Genomic DNA, 18,897 nt, shown 5'->3' with positions numbered 1-18,897 from the left:
TAATTTCCTAATTTATTTCTCCCTTTCGAATTTGAATATTGGAACAGCCGTTTGGGTTTCCTGTGGTTTAGGTTCCAGTTCTCTCTCGGCAAGTAATTTCAAGATGGCTGACACAGAGAAGCAAGTAAAGAAGAAAAAGATTAAAGAAATCAAACCAGGGATTATTTACTTGAGTAGATTGCCACCATTTATGAAGCCATCTAAAGTTAGATATATATTCTCTCAATATGGCGAAGTTGGAAGGCTTTTTCTTCAGCCTGAAGGTTTGAAAAATGGTTCTAAATGTTTTGAATTCTCAAGAACGTGTTATAAAAATTTGTTCGTGTTTTGTAGATGAATCTGTCAGAAAAAAGAGAAAGAAATTTGGAGGAAGTGGAAGGAAAGCTTTTACAGAAGGATGGGTTGAGTTTAAAAACAAAAAAATAGCCAAACAAGTCGCTAATTCCCTTAATAACACAATCATTGGTAGGTGAAAAAGTATAGAGTAGTGTATGTCTTTTTTTAGTCAAAACGTATTTATGGTTTTGTTTGTTTTACTGGTTAAAAGGCGGAAAGAAAAAGAGTTTCTATCATGATGATATCTGGAATATCAAATATCTACCAAGGTTCTTGTGGTCACAACTTAGTGAACAGATTGGTAAGCAAGTATATAAGCTCATATACCCATCAAATTTCATATCAATACCCTGAACCAACTTATGGGCTGATCAAAGTCAGGGCATGACAAACTAACAAATCAAACCCTGTAACGACCTTTGGGCTGATCTACTCTACGTCAAGGTATGGCTAATATATATAACTCACCAATCAAATTCTGAAATAATCTCTGGGCTGGTCGATCTAAGTACATGTACATCATACTTACTCATACTTAGATTAAATTGAGATTTACTGTAGCTTGTTAAAGTGCTTATAAGCCTTTGCACAATATCTTCAGAATTGATTCTTTAGATAGTGAATAATTGATTTGAAAATATTTCGTCATTTGAATGTCGGGTTTTTGAGATACGAAGGTTTATATTCCCAATATGTTAATGACTATGACGTAACATAAGGGATCATTTAATATACAGCACTGCACTCATTCTGGAATACAGTATTTTAAAAGCATCTCCCTTTTACTCGTGACTCATGTAAAGGTTCTTACAAATTTGTTTTCGAAAATTGTCCAGCGTTCAATATTAAAAATTGCCACAAAATAACTCACATCCCTTATGTTACGTCATAATCATTAACATATTGGAAATATAAACCTTCGTATCTCAAAGACCCGATGTTCAAATGACGAATTATTTTCACAATCAACTATTCACTATTTAAAGAATCAATTCTGAAAATATTGTGTAAAGGCTTATAAGCACTTTAAGTTTTGGAGGAGTGAGGGGGGAAAAAGAACCCAGAGAACAACCATATGATCAAGGGAGAAGCATTACTCTCATGCAATGTTCAGTCCAGGAATACATCAAAGCAAGACACTAGAGCACATAGTTTCAAAACTGGACTGCATTTTTACATGGAAGTTCAATAATTTGAGTTTAACCATTCATAAAATTGTTCTTAAGAGAGGATGTCAGCAAAAATCGACCATACGCCGGCAACAGCCGAAAAATCGAATTCGCTCATATTTTGGTATTAGGAAGACCTTGATGCGATATAAACCGTGGTATACTTCATTTGCCAAAATATCGCTTTATTTCCGAGAAAAACGAGAAAAACAAATTCGTGCATAATTGACTCTCTGAGAGAGTCAAAATATACTCCAACTTTGGGGGCCTCGCGCGCCTTTGCAAAAATATCTACAGACTCAATCTTGGGAAATTATTTGGGATAGTGTTTTAACATTAAAAAGATGGAATTTCACGGTGTTCGAATAAATTCATAGTGGCGAAAAATATTTATTCACCAGGGTACTTTGACTTCGCGTCAAAAATGAGGAATTTTCAAAAAATGATTTATCCGTGTGCTAAATAAAATAAAACGTTGATATTAAGAAATTGAAAAGCTAAAATAATGTTCTAATCGTGGGTGAAGTCATTTTTGGGGGTTTTTGTTCTGCGATGAGAAATAAAGTCTAAAAGTTACAGAAATTTTGAAGAGCTCAGACAGTCGGCCAAATCAAAGCGATTGACAAATTTGCATAACTTTTTGGATTTTTAAATCTTAATTTGGCTAAGTATCATAAAAACATCATCAGCATACAAGTTCAATGTAATATAATGACAAATACCGCAAGAATTTCGTTTTTACATTTGATTTTACCTAGAATTTAACAACAATTTATGCCCGGGAACTTCTGTTTACAATCATTTAGTGACTGAGCGGCAGGGCTGAAATGTGTAACGCGACAGATTTAGTTTTTGCAATTTAAAAATAAAGTCTTTTTCTTTTCAATTTCAGAGAAATAAAAGTATTTATTTGTTTGTTTGTCTCTTTAATTTTTCAAGAGAAATCGAAAATCGACTTTTTTCGAGTGAGAATCTGAATGAGAGATCGAAGGCAATCAAACCGTTTAAATCGGATTCAACCGGCTTGTGATCATAATCCTAAACGCATAGTCCCAGTCCTAGATCTGAGACAAGTTCCGAGTTGAATAATTCTTCACAACAGACTTTAACCGTTGTTTTATCAATCGGAAAAAATTGACGTTTGCAGCAATTTTGTCACTATCATCTGCCTATATTTTTTCAAGCAATACTCTTATCGAGTATACTAGAAAAAACTTGATTTATCATTATTTTAGTTAAAGTCTCTACATATTGCTGTATTTGTATATATAAATACAGCAATCACAGAAATCTGATTCAACCAGGCATATCATAGTTAAGTATACGACAATTAAGTAACCATATAATTGATTCGACTTCTAAAGCGCGGACTATACCTGCTTTCGAAATAAACCGGCTACAAGGCTGGACTATAGTTTTATGTACTGCTTGCACAACTACATTGCCTGACAAGTTCATTGAGAATATCGATGTACGGCATTTTGCGATTGACTGTAATACTGGATATATCAAGTTCGAAAGCAGCACAAATATCTTTCAGCATGGCAATAGAGAATCTTGGAAGTTTTGATTGTGAAGACATTTTGCAGATGTCGTAAGTGTGATACATTATTGGGTGTTGAAGAGTAATTGCATTCATCACTTCATCCGTCAGTTCTTGCACATCTCTGTTCACAATTTCTCCAACATTTCCTCCCATTACATCTTTTTCATAAGAGTCTAGATTTTTTGCTTTTGCTAAGCGAGAAAAAAAATTTGAAATTTGCCGAGAAGATAGAAAATCCTCTTTCCGGAACATGCAAGAGCCATCAGCATTTTTGGCTTTTCTCATTGACTTAGATACAGTTCGTGGATCTGCTTTTTGCCCAGTTAATTCACCATTTTTAAAGACTTCCATGAGATAGTTTTTTTGGGTTTCAGTAAACCTTTTCCTCTTTCCTGTAGACTTCAAGGCCCAACCCATCGGAAGTACTGAATCTGCCATACTATTTTCTGATTCAAGCGTGTCTGGCTGAGGGAATGTTGGAACTTCACTCATCCCCTTTTCGAGTTTTGAGGCGTAACCTATCATTGATTTGTCATAAAATGTCTGAAGTTCAAGGGAATACTTGTGTTTTCCAATGTCCAGATGTTTTTCAAGTGAAGAATACCCGCTGAAACGACTTTGTACAGCCCTCCTCTGGACAACAGAACAGCTTTTTATCAGCATCTGCCTGTAGATCCTCAGCGTCGCCTTTGCCACAATCAGCATTACCACCAGCATCGCCATCATCATTGTCATCATCATTATCATAACAATCATCAATGCTATTACCTTCATCATCATCGTCACTGGCATCATCTTTGCTCTCTAATTTTGAACTTTTTGGGCCTTTTCGGGGTTTTACAGGAACAAATAAGATTTTGTTGCTATTATCATCCGACGTTTTGTTTAGTTTGGGTATGCCGGTTGGGAGACTTAGGTCATTCCAATTGATGGATTTCCCAGGACCAATCTCATAGGCTCTCCACATTTTCATTCCCTCTTCGCTGTATTGGATATTGTTAATATAGCTAATTCCATCAAATTTGACAGATTTGAAGCCTGATGTAGATTGTGGGCCACACAAAGTCACTGTTACGCCCGGTATGCCTCCAGATGACTCAATTGCTTGTTTCATTTGTTTGGCTGTTTCGATATCATGGCCTGAGTCCAAATATCTTTTCATGTGATTTTTGATGTTCGCGGCCTTTCGATCACATGCGCCTTTCCCTCCTTGTGGATCCGAAAAGTCGATCCGAGAAAGGCAGATTCCGTGTTTCGTAGCAATGTGCTTTATAGCAAGCATAGTTGGTGCCGAATGATAGCATCCAGCGTTATCTTGTTTCATGTAGACAAACTTTACACTTGATAAAATACTCTTGAGTTGCTGGAGGACATCATCGAAAATAGCCAAGACTGTGGGACTATCCTGAGTACAGCTTTCAAAAACATGAACAAAAGTCAACATGTTTATGTCATTATCCTTTGGTTTCGTTACAGCAACTGTAAGGTGCCAGGAAATCCCGCGCTTTCCAAACCAATCTCTTTGGCTTTCGCGAAACTTTCGCGGTACGAATTTCATGGCCCAATCAGATACAAGAACCACTGATTGATCATCCATATTTTTCAATATTTCATGTTTTGCGGTATCCTGGTTGATGGTTCGAAGAAGATGAGCTTTCCACGCATCGATATTTTGAGCGGATTGATCTATGGTATACTCCATCTCTTCTCTTTCTTCTAATGAGCAGTCAACGCCTTTAATGGCTGAACGTATTTCTTCAAGAGCACTAGGGAAGATGCTGCATCTATCACATTTTAGATTATGTTCGTGATCACAACACTTTTCGAAGCAGGGGTCGTCAGGGGAACTGAGAGCGAACACTCTGCAGTGATCGGCAACCACCGAGTTTTTTGAAACATGCACCTAAAATAAAATAAAAAGATAGTCGTCAGGAGGAGGAAAATGCATTAACTTCTTGTCTTTCTTTTTTCATTTTTTGTTTGTTTGTTTGTTTGTTTGTTTTTTGTCTTGTCAGTTTTCTTGTGTTTGTTGTGGTGTTAGCTTTAATACTTGAGTTTTAAAATTCAGTTTTACCTTATAATCGCTTTTAAGGTATCGTTTCGCTTGTTTTAGCTTTTCATTAGTCATGTTCGCCCACGTTAGTCCCTTTCCATAACTATCCCCAAGTGTCTCCACCACGTCTTCTAGATCATCAAAGGACTGGGCTCCATTTGCTGAAAAATAGTCCAGCCCTTGAAGGGATTTGCGGACGGACGCAGAGCAGGCACTGAGGATCCTGAGCAATGTGCTACGGCTTACTGGGTCAAAACCTGTTTCCGAGCAGTAACTTTGGTATTGACGTATTATTTGTTCCGGTATGAGAGTTCGAACCACATTTGGAACTTTTAGCTCACAGCCTGACGACAACTTGAGTACTCTTTCTCCGAAAGGTAAATCTTGAACTATGTGAGAGCTCGTAATGAATGTCAAAAAGTGCTCTAGTTTCTCGGGTTTTATATACATGCGCGTATTCTTTACGGGCGAGAGAACAGAACCTCGACCATGAAGTAAACGATGATGCCGTGCTATTTTAAGGCGGTACATCGATATGTCGGGTATCCATCTCTTTAAATCATTGAAGCTTACTTTATCTGCCATAAGGGAGAGGATCTGTCTTCTAGTGCTCCAATGATTGGCATTATTGTAACATTCACAAAGGGCTTCCATCAATGAAAAATCAAAAGTAGTATCGCCATGTTTAAGATTGGATTTTGCTAAAGAATCAAAGATCTTGTCGGACTGCCCAGGAGCAACTTCCTCTAAGCATGAAGCAACCACTTGTTTTCCTTTTCTTTTGTAATAACGTCTCGAGCGTTCAGATGCCTCGTCCCATGGGGTTGCTAGCACAAAGCGGACAGGACTAACATCTCTTGATGCTAAATAAGCATTGAGTTTTTCTCTTGGTGACAAATCGAAAAGAAAAGAACCGTCAACAGTTACACTAGAAATGTCCTCTTCGTGATATTGACTCACTGGCGTATTCGTCCACGTAGAAGACATTGAAATATTTGTTGGACTTAAAGGTAATGGCTGTTTAAAGAACACCTCCTCTTCTTTTTCTTCTTCTTCGTTTTGCTCTTTACTCCTCTTTTCCTAAAACCGGGAAAAGAAATATAAATCTTTATATTTTTTAAGTGGGTGTATGAATAAATTGGAATAAGGGTGCATGGAATGTGATAAATTCAGGTCCACCCCCCACTCAGCTTCTTCTATTTTTTAAAAAAAAGGTACAAGGCAAAGTTGAGTATATTAGGCGAGTATATTATGGTCTTCCGGAAAAAAAGTTGTTTTGTCTCCCACCTTCCCCCTCTCCCCTTCCCATATTTCTAAGCTGTGGGCCTTGCTGCGTTCCTTGATGCGGGTCTGAGATAGACGGTTGGATGGAGGGATGGATGTATGGAGGATTGGCTGAAATGGATGGATAGACTGGAATGTGATGAAGGGAATGGAATAGATGGGATATAGAAGAATGGATGGAATATAAAAGGAATATAGAAGATATAGAAGAATGGATGGAATGAGATTGGATAGATGGATGGTTGGTTGGTTGGTTGGATATACAATAGATGGAATGAGAAGGATGGATTGGATTATTTTAGCACCTTTTTAAATAAAGGCTTAGATTGGCAGACCTACCTCTATTCTCAAATGCTTTAGTTTTTCGAGTGTCTCTGTTTCCGCGTCAATGCATTCCTCATCTACAAACGAACTTCTAGATTTCTGTGTGTCAATATTACTGACCATCTCTCTTATTTTTTTCCTGCAACTCACGCAGATACCTGCCAAACAATGCACACTACGACTTAAAATACTACTTCCAGGGCCGTAACCAGAACTTTTACAGGGAGGGTGCATGAAAATCGGACCATTGATCGTTTCTTTTAAGAAAGCAGAACAAAAATAAATAATAAAAATAAAATAATAATAATAAGGTAACCAGAAGAAAGCAGAACCACAAAAAAAAAAAAAAAAAAAAAAAAAGGAGATGGATGAGCGGACCTTAACCTTTTATTTGGGGGGGGGGGGGTGCACGTGCACCCTGCACCCTCCCCCCCTTAGTTACGGCCCTGCTAACGGGACTGATATAGAAACATGCGTTTTGAGAAGAAATCATAAGCATGCAAAAACGTTGCCTGCTCCAGATGGAATAAAAGTTCCTGTTTTCTTGAATATCAATTCCGACTCGTCTTTTCCAATGCCCTTGTCGCTCTTTGGCCACTTCGATTTTGATTGGCCATGATTTGAGATCGATGCGGGAACTCTACATCTAGTACTAGAGCCCCTTGTCCACCCTAGTCCAAGAATTGAGCGATGATGGGGACATATCGTCCAATCATTTATTTCTTTTGGTCGTCTGAACTGTCCTGCACGACCAAGAATCAAATCGAATTCACTTTCAAATCCAGAGAAACCAAACAAAGTCTTGTGTCGAGCTATATCCTTAGTGCATGAAAGCAAGGGAACAACGAGAGCATCTTGCGTCCTATCTTTTCTGCTATAACCACATAATCCACCAATAATCGATTTAAAGGAGCAACAAACTTCCATGGAAATAAAGTTAGCAAATCATAACGTGGATAAAAGCGTTAATGACTGAAGAATGGATGTTGTTTGCGGCATTATACAAAAGAATTGCGGCAATTTAATTTCATGTGTCAGTCATCTATCAAAGTCTCCCCTGAAGTTAGTTTTTGTATTGTAATCAATTTCCCACTCGAAAAAAGTCATTGAAACGGGGGTTGAATCATTTTTCGATTTCTCTTGAAAAATTAAAGAGACAAACAAACAAATAAATACTTTTATTTCTCTGAAATTGAAAAGAAAAAGACTTTATTTTTAAATTGCAAAAACTAAATCTGTCGCGTTACACATTTCAGCCCTGCCGCTCAGTCACTAAATGATTGTAAACAGAAGTTCCCGGGCATAAATTGTTGTTAAATTCTAGGTAAAATCAAATGTAAAAACGAAATTCTTGCGGTATTTGTCATTATATTACATTGAACTTGCATGCTGATGATGTTTTTATGATACTTAGCCAAATTAAGATTTAAAAATCCAAAAAGTTATGCAAATTTGTCAATCGCTTTGATTTGGCCGACCGTCTGAGCTCTTCAAAATTTCTGTAACTTTTAGACTTTATTTCTCATCGCAGAACAAAAACCCCCAAAAATGACTTCACCCACGATTAGAACATTATTTTAGCTTTTCAATTTCTTAATATCAACGTTTTATTTTATTTAGCACACGGATAAATCATTTTTTGAAAATTCCTCATTTTTGACGCGAAGTCAAAGTACCCTGGTGAATAAATATTTTTCGCCACTATGAATTTATTCGAACACCGTGAAATTCCATCTTTTTAATGTTAAAACACTATCCCAAATAATTTCCCAAGATTGAGTCTGTAGATATTTTTGCAAAGGCGCGCGAGGCCCCCAAAGTTGGAGTATATTTTGACTCTCTCAGAGAGTCAATTATGCACGAATTTGTTTTTCTCGTTTTTCTCGGAAATAAAGCGATATTTTGGCAAATGAAGTATACCACGGTTTATATCGCATCAAGGTCTTCCTAATACCAAAATATGAACGAATTCGATGTTTTGGCTGTTGCCGGCAAAATTTGATTTTGGTCGATTTTTGCTGACATCCTCTCTTAAACAATTCAACAGCTTATGAAAAGGCAACCAGAGAACAAAGGATGAGAACAGAGATATCGCAGGCAAAGAAAGATGCCAATTTTTATATTGAGAGCGTTGAAAAAGGAAAAGGATTTGAAGCCATGGAACAGAGAAAGAGAAAACATGATGAGGTGAGAATGATAATTATTCTGGCATTAATTACGAAATAAAAACTGTTCTCCAGGGCCCGGTTGTACATGAAGGGTAGATAGGCTTATCTGATGGATAAAACCAGGCCCAGTAGCTCATAGAAATATTGAGTTTTTCTATTTTTCCTATAAATTGTTGGTGATGTATAAGGAAGAGCACTACATATCCAGTGTCTGAGAAGTCTTGCTTTTTATAATCATTACAGGTAGTCCCTGAAAAGAATATCAGAACTTTCAAACAACACAGAGTAATAGATGATGCTCCTACAACATCGGAACCGGAGAAAAAGAAAAGCAAACCAAGTCAAAATACAAATAAAATCAATGCTAATCTCCTTAGTAAGGTGAGAATTATCTATCACCAGTACATAAACAAATAAATACACAATGTGAAAAACCTTTGGGATGATCAAAGTCAGGACATAACTTACAACAGATTGACTTGGAATTGGATTAGCTTGTTAGATTTTGGGGTGAAAGAAAAAAAATAAAATGCACAGAAAAACTCTTGAATCAAGAGACAGGCTTAACAAACTCTACTCACATGTGATGCTGAGTCCAGGAATCAAACCCAATTTAGACCCAGGAGAAAAACCCTCGAATCAAGGGAGAGACCCAACAAACTCTACTCACATTTGATGCTGAGTCTAGGAATCAAACCCAATTTAGACCCAGGAGAAAAACCCTCGAATCAAGGGAGAGACCTTACAAACTCTACTCACATGTGATGCTGAGTCCAGGAATCAAACCCAATTTAGACCCAGGAGAAAAACCCTTGACTCAAGGGAGAGACCTAACAAACTCTACTCACATGTGACACAGAAATTATCCAGGAATCAAACCCTAAAGGTGAGAGGCAAGCATACTACTGCTATGTTAGTCAAAAGGAAATGCCTAGCATGGGGCCTCGAGTCCCGTTCGCACTTCCCTCTTTGGGTAGCATGTTGGTTCTGTAATTTTCCTTCCTGATTGATACCCAATCAAAGTTGTAAATTAGGCCATCTTTGATTCCTTACCATGCTGAGAGCATTATAGTGTAAGAGAGTTTAGCTTTAATGACAGGAACTTGAATATTTCATACATAAAAAAACAACCCTTTTAATTGTTTTTATTGTTGTTTCTCTTATATCCAGATTTTCACCTCCAACAGATGACAGTTAACTCCTTCTGATGTTTGCCGCATGTAAATAAATAAATAAATGAATATTTGAAAGATGTGGTCTAGATAAATTTTCTTACTGAAAAGAAAAATCCATTCTGAATTACATATTATCTAACAACTGGATACTTTATTTGCTGTTTTCAATGGCTTTTCAAGGCACTTATAGGCAGTTGCATTTCTTGTTGTTGTGAAACCAGCATCTGAAAAATTAGAAGAAGAACAATATTATCATTACTAATTAAAGCAAATTGCTTTCTTTAACTTTTCCTTATCAGAAGAATTCCGAACTACTACTCTTTTCTGCTAAATTGCCCACATCCCCTTTGCTTACCACAGGCCAGTAAGGTCTATCGTACGATGTGTTTATTTAAGCGGAAACCACATAAGCAATCAATTTAAATCTGATAATTCAATAAAACTTAGAATTTCGTATATGTGGTCCAATTTATAAATATTTCCTACATTGACCTGAAACGGTAAATTATTTTTAAATTATTTGTTTCTTTCGTTTCCTTGCCCACCTTGTTCTCATTGGTTTCTTTTGTTTTGTTCTCAGTATATAAACACTCCTTTCTACCACCTCTTTCTCTTTTACTCCGACTAAGGACTAGCGTCCGAAACGTCAGTAAGTTTTTTCATCTTTTCACGGTGTAAAATTTCATTAGAAACGCCGACACAGCTCACACCAGTTTTTAGCTAGTTATCTCTTCTGTTTAAAAAACTGTGCAGCTGTATCCAAGAGGGATGACTTTATACTTCACCTTTTAATAGTGTTTATTGATAATGCCCCTAGCCTGCGTAGCCAAGTGTTCCTTGTGAGCCTTCCCAAAACTCATAAGGAACGCCTGGCTACGCAAGCTATAATGCCCCAGACCCCTTCTTTTTCAAAATCCTTTGCCACTTTTAATATGCATAGTCCCTTACGTTGGGTGTGAACAGCAGGCATTACAGTCATTCAACTCGTAAGATTTCTTCCTGTTGTTTTTATGTCCATCTATCAGAGGTGCGCCAAACCTGTCATTCAGATTCCTATTGAAGTGGAAACCGTCTTCAAAGGGAAAACAATGTTTCATTAGTAGTAGCATCATATGTAGGACTGTGTGTATAGAAATGCCGTACCATCAGAGAATATTAGAAATCAAAACAATAACAGTAATATAGTAATTGAATTTGCGGTAAAAACAGAAATCAGTGGGCAAATGAAAAATATTTCTGGGAGAAAAATGTATTGCAGTTGGCGAATACAAATAGTTGCCAATTGAGCAGTATCACATATCCAAAGTTAATAATCGTAAATACTAATAAATTGTTGTTTTTTTTTTTCTATTCCGCACTTTATGTTTCAGTGCAAATTCACAGTGCGCCTCAAATTTCTTACTGACAAAGGAAAAAAATTATTCCTTCCGTGCTACTGAAAGAGCGAGATTTTTAGTATCATATATACCTATTTCGTTTACACATCTGGGATTTTAAAAATAGTGAGAAGGGTTTCGTCTTACGAGTGGTTTAGCCAACCAGTCAGGGTCGACAAGACTGCTATAATACTTAGTATCATTATTACCAACCATATCATTCTCAACATTTTGGGTTTTAAATTCTCGTATAGTCTGGTTTTACCTTTATTGTTAACTTGCGATGACGGGAAGGAGTTGACGCTATCAATCACAAAACCAACACAGATCAGTCCCAAAACCACGAGTTCCAAATTTTTCATTTTCGAGGCTAACTTTGGACAGCAGCTAACTGAATTTAGCAAGTCTGGGGTCAGATATATCGTTATTTCGTGATGTTAGGCTTGCTCGATCTTTCCACGACGAGTCATGCGGTGAGTGAGTGATCGATCTGTACTTTCATTTATATGTTTCACAAGAATAGATATTTCGTAAGTCATTGCTACACCATGGCCACATACTAAGATCAGGTGTTACTATATTATAAGTCATGTATAGCATGGTGTCAACGATCGAAATTAACCCCCAAAAGTAATTTATTAAAACTAGTAGGAAAAACAAAAAGATCAAATAACCTGAAGAACGCAAATCATAAGAGTAAAATCGTACGAGTTTTCACCAAGTCTAGGGATTTAATTTGCTGATTTTTGTATTTAATTTGATCTACCCACGTACGTACCCTGTCACAGGATTCGTTCTACTCCTAAACTCCTTGAAACTCCTTGAATTTAATTCACGTTTTCAAGGGCAATTGAAAAGTTCTTGAATTTTACGATGTTAGCGAAACTCCTTGAAAACTCCTTGGATTTTTGCTTTGATCATTACTTGCATGGTTCTGAAATAGATCTAGTCACTGAGAAATATCGGAAAATCTGAAAGTCAGCCATGTGCAACCACCGTGTAAAACCTTGGCATAGTTAGCTGAACATACTCATTGAAAATTCATTTTTGGGTCCTTGTATACTCCTTGGATTTTAAGTGGTTACCTCAGCACGAACCCTGCTGTCAGCTAGGGCGAAAATGTCAGAAAACTGTCATGACCCTGTAGCTAAGCATATTCATGACTGACTGACTTGATGAAATTTCAGGCCTACTTTCTTTATCCCTGATTAAAAATAGCTACTCAAATTTTAAATAAGATTGACTATTTTTCCGTCGTAGATTATCGCGCTTGCTTTCATTTGAAAAAAAGCCGATTGAAGTGATGAACCATTTCCAATAACTGAGGAAGTTAAAAGTAAAAAGTAAAGTAGTCCTTAATTAGCTTAAATTGATAGACTCCACAATAAAGTTATGAATGGCACTTTATTTTAAAAGCTTGCTGATGACGATTGGGATGATGACGGTGACATTTCATTATCATGAATGATGATAAATTTATTGAGCAATAAATTAAAGCCGGTTTAGACGGTTCGATTTTCGCCTACAACTATCGTATACAACACGCTCGCGTCTGTCGTAGGCGAGTTATAGGCTTGATTTACACGCTACGACTCGAGTTGTAGGATGGCACGAGCGTGTTATATACGATAGTTGTAGGCGAAAATCGAACCGTCTAAACCGGCCTTTATTAATCTATAAATTGCTTGAACGGCCTTTTATTATTCAAGTTTGATGCCATATAAGCTATGATGTGTATGATGTTAACAATAATGATAATTGATGATTATCTTTATGATGATAATCAGAGATCAGAGGATGGCGATGAGGATATTATTGAGGATGATTAATGATCAATTTATTTACCCTTTAGTGCTCATAAGAGGGCTAGTCCCTAAAAACCAAACAACGTGAGCAGACCTTGAAAAATCAAAATTCTTCAAACTTTGCCAGATCATAGCATTTGGGCTACTATTAAACACAAAATAACTCAAAGGCTTATTGGGACGTTATTTTTTATGAACGGAGGCAATTTTGATTTTCGCCGTTTTAGGGCGACTTTTGGGGTTGGAATACTACCTCTCAACCCAAGCTCATTTCTATATCAATCTCAAACGCTATGCACTTTTAAAGTTGATACATAGAAAGTATAGGCATTTTTCTACATTTTATTAGTTTTCTTGATAAATATGTAATACGTGGAATATTTTACAGATTTTTGAGTTTTTTCGATTTTGAAGCAAATTCAAGAAGAGCAAAAATAAGCCAACTTCACACTAAAATATCTCCACTGGTATGTCGATCCAGGACAAAAAAATACTTCTGGAACAACGAAGGGCATGTCTTCTTTCGAAATGTAAAATAAAATTTTGGGGCCAGTTGAAAACAGGATTCAGAGAGTCGAAAATTGAAAGGCTCATAATCTCAAACATCCACGCGTTACGGTATTGTTATGTCACGCAAACTCGCGTCTTCAGTGTAGTGAAAAAATCCCTTTGCCCATAGAATGACTTAGATCATCAAAACTGACTAGCAAAATCATTTCTTATAACCTTTAACACATTCGAGTTGCATTTTGTGAGAAATTAAAAATTATATTTTAAACTGGAGCAACTCATTTCACACTGGAAATAGTAAAATTTTCTAACAAAGTTAAACGAACGAAACTCATTTGATTTTCCATCTCGCTACACGCAATTCTTAGGAATTTAAACATTAATTTTATAATTATTTAGCAGTTAATTAGAACTTACCAAAAATACAAGATAGATTCCATTCATTTGGCGCGCGATTTTCGATAGCGAGAGTTTATATATTTGCCGCGATCGGAACTACAAACAAATAACACGATATTGCGTTACACACAGGAAACCCAAGCGCAAGATCTATAAAATAATAATAGCGGTCTTGGCTGTATACTGATTTTCTTTATGATTCTGACCATGAATCAATCAAACGGATCCCAGTACACAAGAACACGACTGTAAAGTTGTCCTTAAAAGATCGATATAAGGGGCCTTTCGACGACTGGTGATGTTATCCGTATCTATATCAAAATACTCACAAATGCTAGCAAGCACGTTAATACTTAATTGTTTAAGCCCATTAGACTTGTTAAGCCGACAAAGATTGTAGGTCTCGTATGTAATGGGATGTAGAAGCCCACATTGCTGGATGACTTCCTCTCGCGTCGATTGATAGCCTTCTTCCTCTGTAGCTGCAGCGAATTGCTCTTCCGCTGCATCAGTAGCTAGGGTATCTACTGGTACGCCCTTCAGCTTTGCAGCTGTTCTACTGAAATACGATTGTATTTGCTGTGGTGTTAAGAACTCATCAATCGTGAACAGCCTGTTGCCATTGCTGTCTTTAGCATATCTCATGTCGCGCGATACAGTCCCTGCGTCAATTTTGTGGCCAGTTGCCTGTCCTATTAAAAACTTGTCGTTAAGATAAAGTTTCTGTCGGTCACTGAATCGCGATGTCTTTTTAGATCTTTTCAAAGCCCAGCCCATTGGTAGACAGTCATCTGCAGGTGAGGTGTAGAGCATCGAGCTGGACATATCTGGGACACTATCAGCACCATAAAGTAATTTTTCTCGGTAAATAATCTTGGCCTTATCCATTAAGCTCTCTCTCTCTTGAACACGCTTACATTCACCATATTGGATGTGGTTTTCAAGAGAACTATATCTCTTGTACTCTTTAACGCAGCCATCTTTAGGGCAGGCGAAAAGTTTTGCGGTTGATCCTTCACTGTCTTCCACGTCGTCTTCCACTTTATCTTTTTCGTTATCTCTACTTTCTTGGGCCTCCACACTCTCCGGTCGTTGAATGATTTCAACAAAATACCCTTCTGAAAAAGATTCGATAAACTTTGCAAAGGAAGGGCTTCGAAGATCTAACAAAAAAAAAAAAAAAAAAAAGATATATTGATTAGTTCTTATTTATTAATTCTCTCTCTCTCTCTCTCTTCATGTTCTTGTTTTTTCTTACATTCTTTTTTTCGTAATTTTTTTTCTCCCCTTTTCACTACCAGTTTATCATTTTCGTTGTGGGAAAAAACAAAAACGATAACATATATAATGATCGTAATATTAAAAACAATAAATAAGGAGGGCTTAGATAAAAATTCATTAATTACCTTTTTGTGTAGCCCAGTCAAGAGATTTCCCTTTACCAATGTCATAGGCTTTCCATATCGTAAGCTTATCTTTGCTGTACTTGAAATTATTAAAGGAGTTAATCCCAACTAGTTTAATTCCCTGGATTGTTTGTAAGCCAGCAGCGTCAATCACAGCAACTCTAACACCACGCACACCACCATGGGAAAGAATGGCTTCCTTTAAGGCTTCTGCATTGCAAACATCGTGTCCTTCGTTAATGTAACGACGAACGTGTGCTTTGATCGTTGCGGCCTTACGATCACAAGAGCCTTTCCCTCCTTGAGGATCGCTAAAATCAATACGCTTAACTCTAATTCCGGTCTCTTTCTGCATGAAGTGACAGGCAGTTATCATAGCTGCACTGTGATAACACCCCGCGTTGTCTTGCTTGTACACAGCGCCAGTGATTTCAGGATGCTCACTTTTGAGTTGCCTCTGGGTGTGTTCCATGATAGACACCACGTCATCGCTGTCTTGGCTACAGTTTTTTGCAATGTGTACAAATGCTTGGTGCTGGAGCTGTCCTGCTGCTGTTCTTCTGACCACTACAGATATGTGCCAACTAATCCCTCTCTTTCCGAACCAATCGGTCTGAGTTTCTCGATACTTCTGGGGAAGAAATTTCATCGCCCAGTCTTGGGTGATCAACACTGTACTCTCATCTAATTCATTTATCATGTCGATTCGTGATTTGTCTTGTCTCAATGATCGAAGTTGGTGGGATTTCCAATTATCTATAGCCTGTATTGCCTGTTGACAAGAAAACATCATATCATCGCCCTTTTCGTTTCCTAGACGCTTCGAAACGTTTGCCACTGCGTTCTTGATTGAAGAAAGGACAGTTTTTAGTTCCTCACAAGAAGAGCAACTAAGGTCATGTTGGTGATCGCTACATGATGAACACAACTTCTTTTCATTTGGGTCGTTGAGTGCGTAAACAGTACAGTGATCTTTCACTTGAGATTTCTCTGATATGTGAACCTATAATAAATTCATATCGTTTAATAATAAAATCACACATTTCACGTTCTTTTGGTCGTTTTGTGTGGTTTTGGGTTCTTGCCCTTTCTCCTTTTGCAAGAAAACGTTTTTTTTTTAAATCTAAAAATGAGCTTGAATAAAGAGATAAAAAAGATCTTAATTTTTTCAATGCGCTGTGGTACTGAATACGGTTTTGTTTTGTTATGATTACGAACCTTGTAGTCGTTTTTTATATACTGCTTTCCTATTTTTAGCATTCCTTCGCAGTTTTTGATCCAGGCTTTGTCTTGGCCATAATCAGCAAGTTGATTGATAAGGATAGTCAAGTCATCAAAGCCTTTTGCTCCATCTGCTGAAAGGTAATCTAGACCTTGGAGGGATTTTCGCACTGTGGCAGTGCAAACCGAGAGTATTCGGTACATGGTAGATGGACTTAGAACTTTCACATTACTTTCATTACAGAACTGGGTATACTGATTTATGATCCTCTGAGGAATCATAAGTCGTATGACATTGGGAGTCTCTAAAACCTGACCATTCGATAAGTGCAAGTAACGTTGACCGAAGGGAAGATCCTGTACGACATGGCTGCTTGTTATAAAGGACAGGAAATGATCAAGCTGGTTTGGATCGATTCTAATTCGAGGACTTTTCTCTTTAAGAACAGGGGTACCCCGACCATGCTTCAGAATGTGCATTCTTGCTGCCTGAAAACGATACTTAGTCAGGCCGGGAATAAACTTTTGAATCTGACAAAATGTCACCAGGTCACTCATGATTGCAAGAACGTTGCGTTTGGTATCCCAGCTTCCTGCATTTTGGTACGCTTCAGCCAAAGCTTCAAGATACTGTCTCTCGGTTGGTTGTAAAACGCCAAGAACTTTATCGACAGAGTGAGAGGACTGCACAGCTTCCCAAAGATTATTCGCATCACCCGGAGTTAAGACATCCAATACAGAAACAATGGCTTCGGTGGCTCTATTGATGTAGACGTTCTTGCTACGCTGGCTCATATTTTCCCATGGTTTATTGGGCTGTCCAATCGAACCAAACTCTGCGTTACCTTTGCACACTCGTAGAAATTCGTTTAACTTCTGGAGTTTCTGTTTTGAAAGGTCTATGGAGCCATTACTACTCTCTGTTGAGTCTGAAAAGATCACTGCTGGGTCCTCCTCTAAGTTCAGCTTCTCTAATGCATATTGCAAATCATCTAATAGCTGCAAAAGAATTTGAATCATGTTACCCCACTAGCATTATTTACTCGATATCATCTTGAACGATGATTCTCAAATTATTTACTTACTTCACTCCCCGCGTCACTGTTTTTTGTTGCACACTCACTTGAAGCAATGTCAGGCTCTTCAACGTTTTGTTCATCATCTGACGTTTGAATGACCGGATCTTCTTCATTCTCGGGTAGGGATCGATATTGCAGTAAATCAACTTCAGACTTTAATTGCATTCGACATTGTTTGCAGATTGCTAGAAAACAAAACATTTCTGACTCAGTTGTAGTAGGCTTACATACGTAATTACCAACAGTAGGGACATATGGTTCCGCAGCGTAAGAGTGTTACTTCCATATATGGACTATACGGGGATGATCCGCTGAACAGGGTAGGGTTTTTCGAGCTGCTTGTCGTAAACAGGGTATGCAATTTCACTCAAGTTCCAAGTTCGTCTTGAGTTTCCTGTCATATTCAGGGTTTCTACTTTCGTATTGACCGAAACTGGTTATTATGGTCGTAAACAAAAAAAAAACAAAAAAAAACAAAAAAAAAAACGATACACGAGATGACATGACAATTGAAACAGGAACTCAGTGCAATAAATTATATATTTTTTCATAAACAGGGTCTACAATTTTAAGTTTTTATGTCATAAACAGGGTACCCCTTTCAGAATCCCAGTGGAACACCCCTACCAAAATTCTGTGTTGTGTAAAAGGGGTAGCTGGGAGTGGAAGTGGGCGATGAATGCAGAACCAAGGTAATAAAAAATGTATCCATTGAGTAGTAGATTCTCTATTTGTCTTTGTTCATTTTGATCTGTGATGGCAAGATATGTCATAACATTATTATCAAAACTACCTTTATTGGCAGATACAAAATTATAAAAAAATACTCACGTGTCCCAACTGGAGTCAAGTTATTTGTTAATTGATAAAGCCCCTTTGACTGTTGGCTCGTAAGACCACGATCGCCTCTGTACTGGTTTAGTTTGTGTTGGGCCCAACTCACTGGCATTGAGCAAGTTTTTTTAAAGCAGCGCCACCTTATTCCATGCTGGGCTCGGTGACGCGGACACACTGTTAGCATCAGCTTATCGGATGGATTTTCAAAT

General features: G+C 37.5%; 3 protein-coding genes and 1 long non-coding RNA gene across 4 annotated transcripts; 1 reads left to right on the top strand and 3 right to left on the bottom strand.

Moving 5' to 3' along the window:
* The first annotated feature begins 98 nt into the window (after positions 1-98).
* LOC116306883 (uncharacterized) lies at positions 99-10,511 on the top strand. The gene is made up of 6 exons (XM_089030983.1): positions 99-263; positions 334-465; positions 548-637; positions 8,760-8,899; positions 9,124-9,261; positions 10,051-10,511. Exons 1-6 carry the CDS (start codon positions 104-106, stop codon positions 10,069-10,071), a joined length of 681 nt encoding a protein of 226 aa, XP_088887109.1. The 5' UTR covers positions 99-103; the 3' UTR covers positions 10,072-10,511.
* LOC148910728 (uncharacterized) lies at positions 3,280-6,969 on the bottom strand. Its single transcript, XM_089030979.1, has 3 exons — positions 6,728-6,969; positions 5,126-6,184; positions 3,280-4,954 (listed from the first exon to the last, which is right to left on the bottom strand). The coding sequence occupies exons 1-3, from the start codon at positions 6,944-6,946 to the stop codon at positions 3,641-3,643; spliced, it is 2,592 nt and encodes an 863-aa protein (XP_088887105.1). The 5' UTR covers positions 6,947-6,969; the 3' UTR covers positions 3,280-3,640.
* Positions 10,009-12,436, bottom strand: LOC148910727 (uncharacterized). The gene is made up of 4 exons (XR_016119940.1): positions 12,210-12,436; positions 11,697-11,921; positions 11,004-11,127; positions 10,009-10,279 (listed from the first exon to the last, which is right to left on the bottom strand). It is a non-coding gene; the product is annotated as an uncharacterized LOC148910727 (long non-coding RNA).
* Positions 12,437-14,169: 1,733 nt separating this feature from the next.
* Positions 14,170-18,897, bottom strand: LOC148910726 (uncharacterized). Its single transcript, XM_089030988.1, has 5 exons — positions 18,683-18,897; positions 17,858-18,036; positions 16,770-17,771; positions 15,552-16,554; positions 14,170-15,308 (listed from the first exon to the last, which is right to left on the bottom strand). Exons 1-5 carry the CDS (start codon positions 18,870-18,872, stop codon positions 14,362-14,364), a joined length of 3,321 nt encoding a protein of 1,106 aa, XP_088887114.1. The 5' UTR covers positions 18,873-18,897; the 3' UTR covers positions 14,170-14,361.

The sequence above is a fragment of the Actinia tenebrosa genome, unplaced genomic scaffold (genome assembly GCF_029948245.1).
Source record: "Actinia tenebrosa isolate PJP-AT-01 unplaced genomic scaffold, QUT_ActTen_1.0 PGA_scaffold16__25_contigs__length_10494907, whole genome shotgun sequence".
Taxonomy (NCBI): domain Eukaryota; kingdom Metazoa; phylum Cnidaria; class Anthozoa; order Actiniaria; family Actiniidae; genus Actinia; species Actinia tenebrosa.
Note: the sequence above shows the minus strand (reverse complement) of the source record. Positions and strands in the feature narration are given on the sequence as shown.

Excerpts from the sequence above, each read along its gene's own strand:
- LOC116306883 (XM_089030983.1), top strand. The coding sequence starts at position 104 with ATGGCTGACACAGAGAAGCAAGTAAAGAAGAAAAAGATTAAAGAAATC. Across the intron at positions 466-547 it reads CCTTAATAACACAATCATTG|GCGGAAAGAAAAAGAGTTTC; the intron begins GTAGGTGAAAAA and ends ACTGGTTAAAAG. Across the intron at positions 9,262-10,050 it reads ATGCTAATCTCCTTAGTAAG|ATTTTCACCTCCAACAGATG; the intron begins GTGAGAATTATC and ends TCTTATATCCAG.
- LOC148910728 (XM_089030979.1), bottom strand. The coding sequence starts at position 6,946 with ATGCACCCTCCCTGTAAAAGTTCTGGTTACGGCCCTGGAAGTAGTATT. Across the intron at positions 6,185-6,727 it reads TAAAGCATTTGAGAATAGAG|GAAAAGAGGAGTAAAGAGCA; the intron begins GTAGGTCTGCCA and ends TCCCGGTTTTAG. Across the intron at positions 4,955-5,125 it reads ACCTTAAAAGCGATTATAAG|GTGCATGTTTCAAAAAACTC; the intron begins GTAAAACTGAAT and ends ATTTTATTTTAG.
- LOC148910726 (XM_089030988.1), bottom strand. The coding sequence starts at position 18,872 with ATGCTAACAGTGTGTCCGCGTCACCGAGCCCAGCATGGAATAAGGTGG. Across the intron at positions 18,037-18,682 it reads CTTGACTCCAGTTGGGACAC|CAATCTGCAAACAATGTCGA; the intron begins GTGAGTATTTTT and ends TTTGTTTTCTAG. Across the intron at positions 17,772-17,857 it reads ACAGTGACGCGGGGAGTGAA|CTATTAGATGATTTGCAATA; the intron begins GTAAGTAAATAA and ends ATTCTTTTGCAG.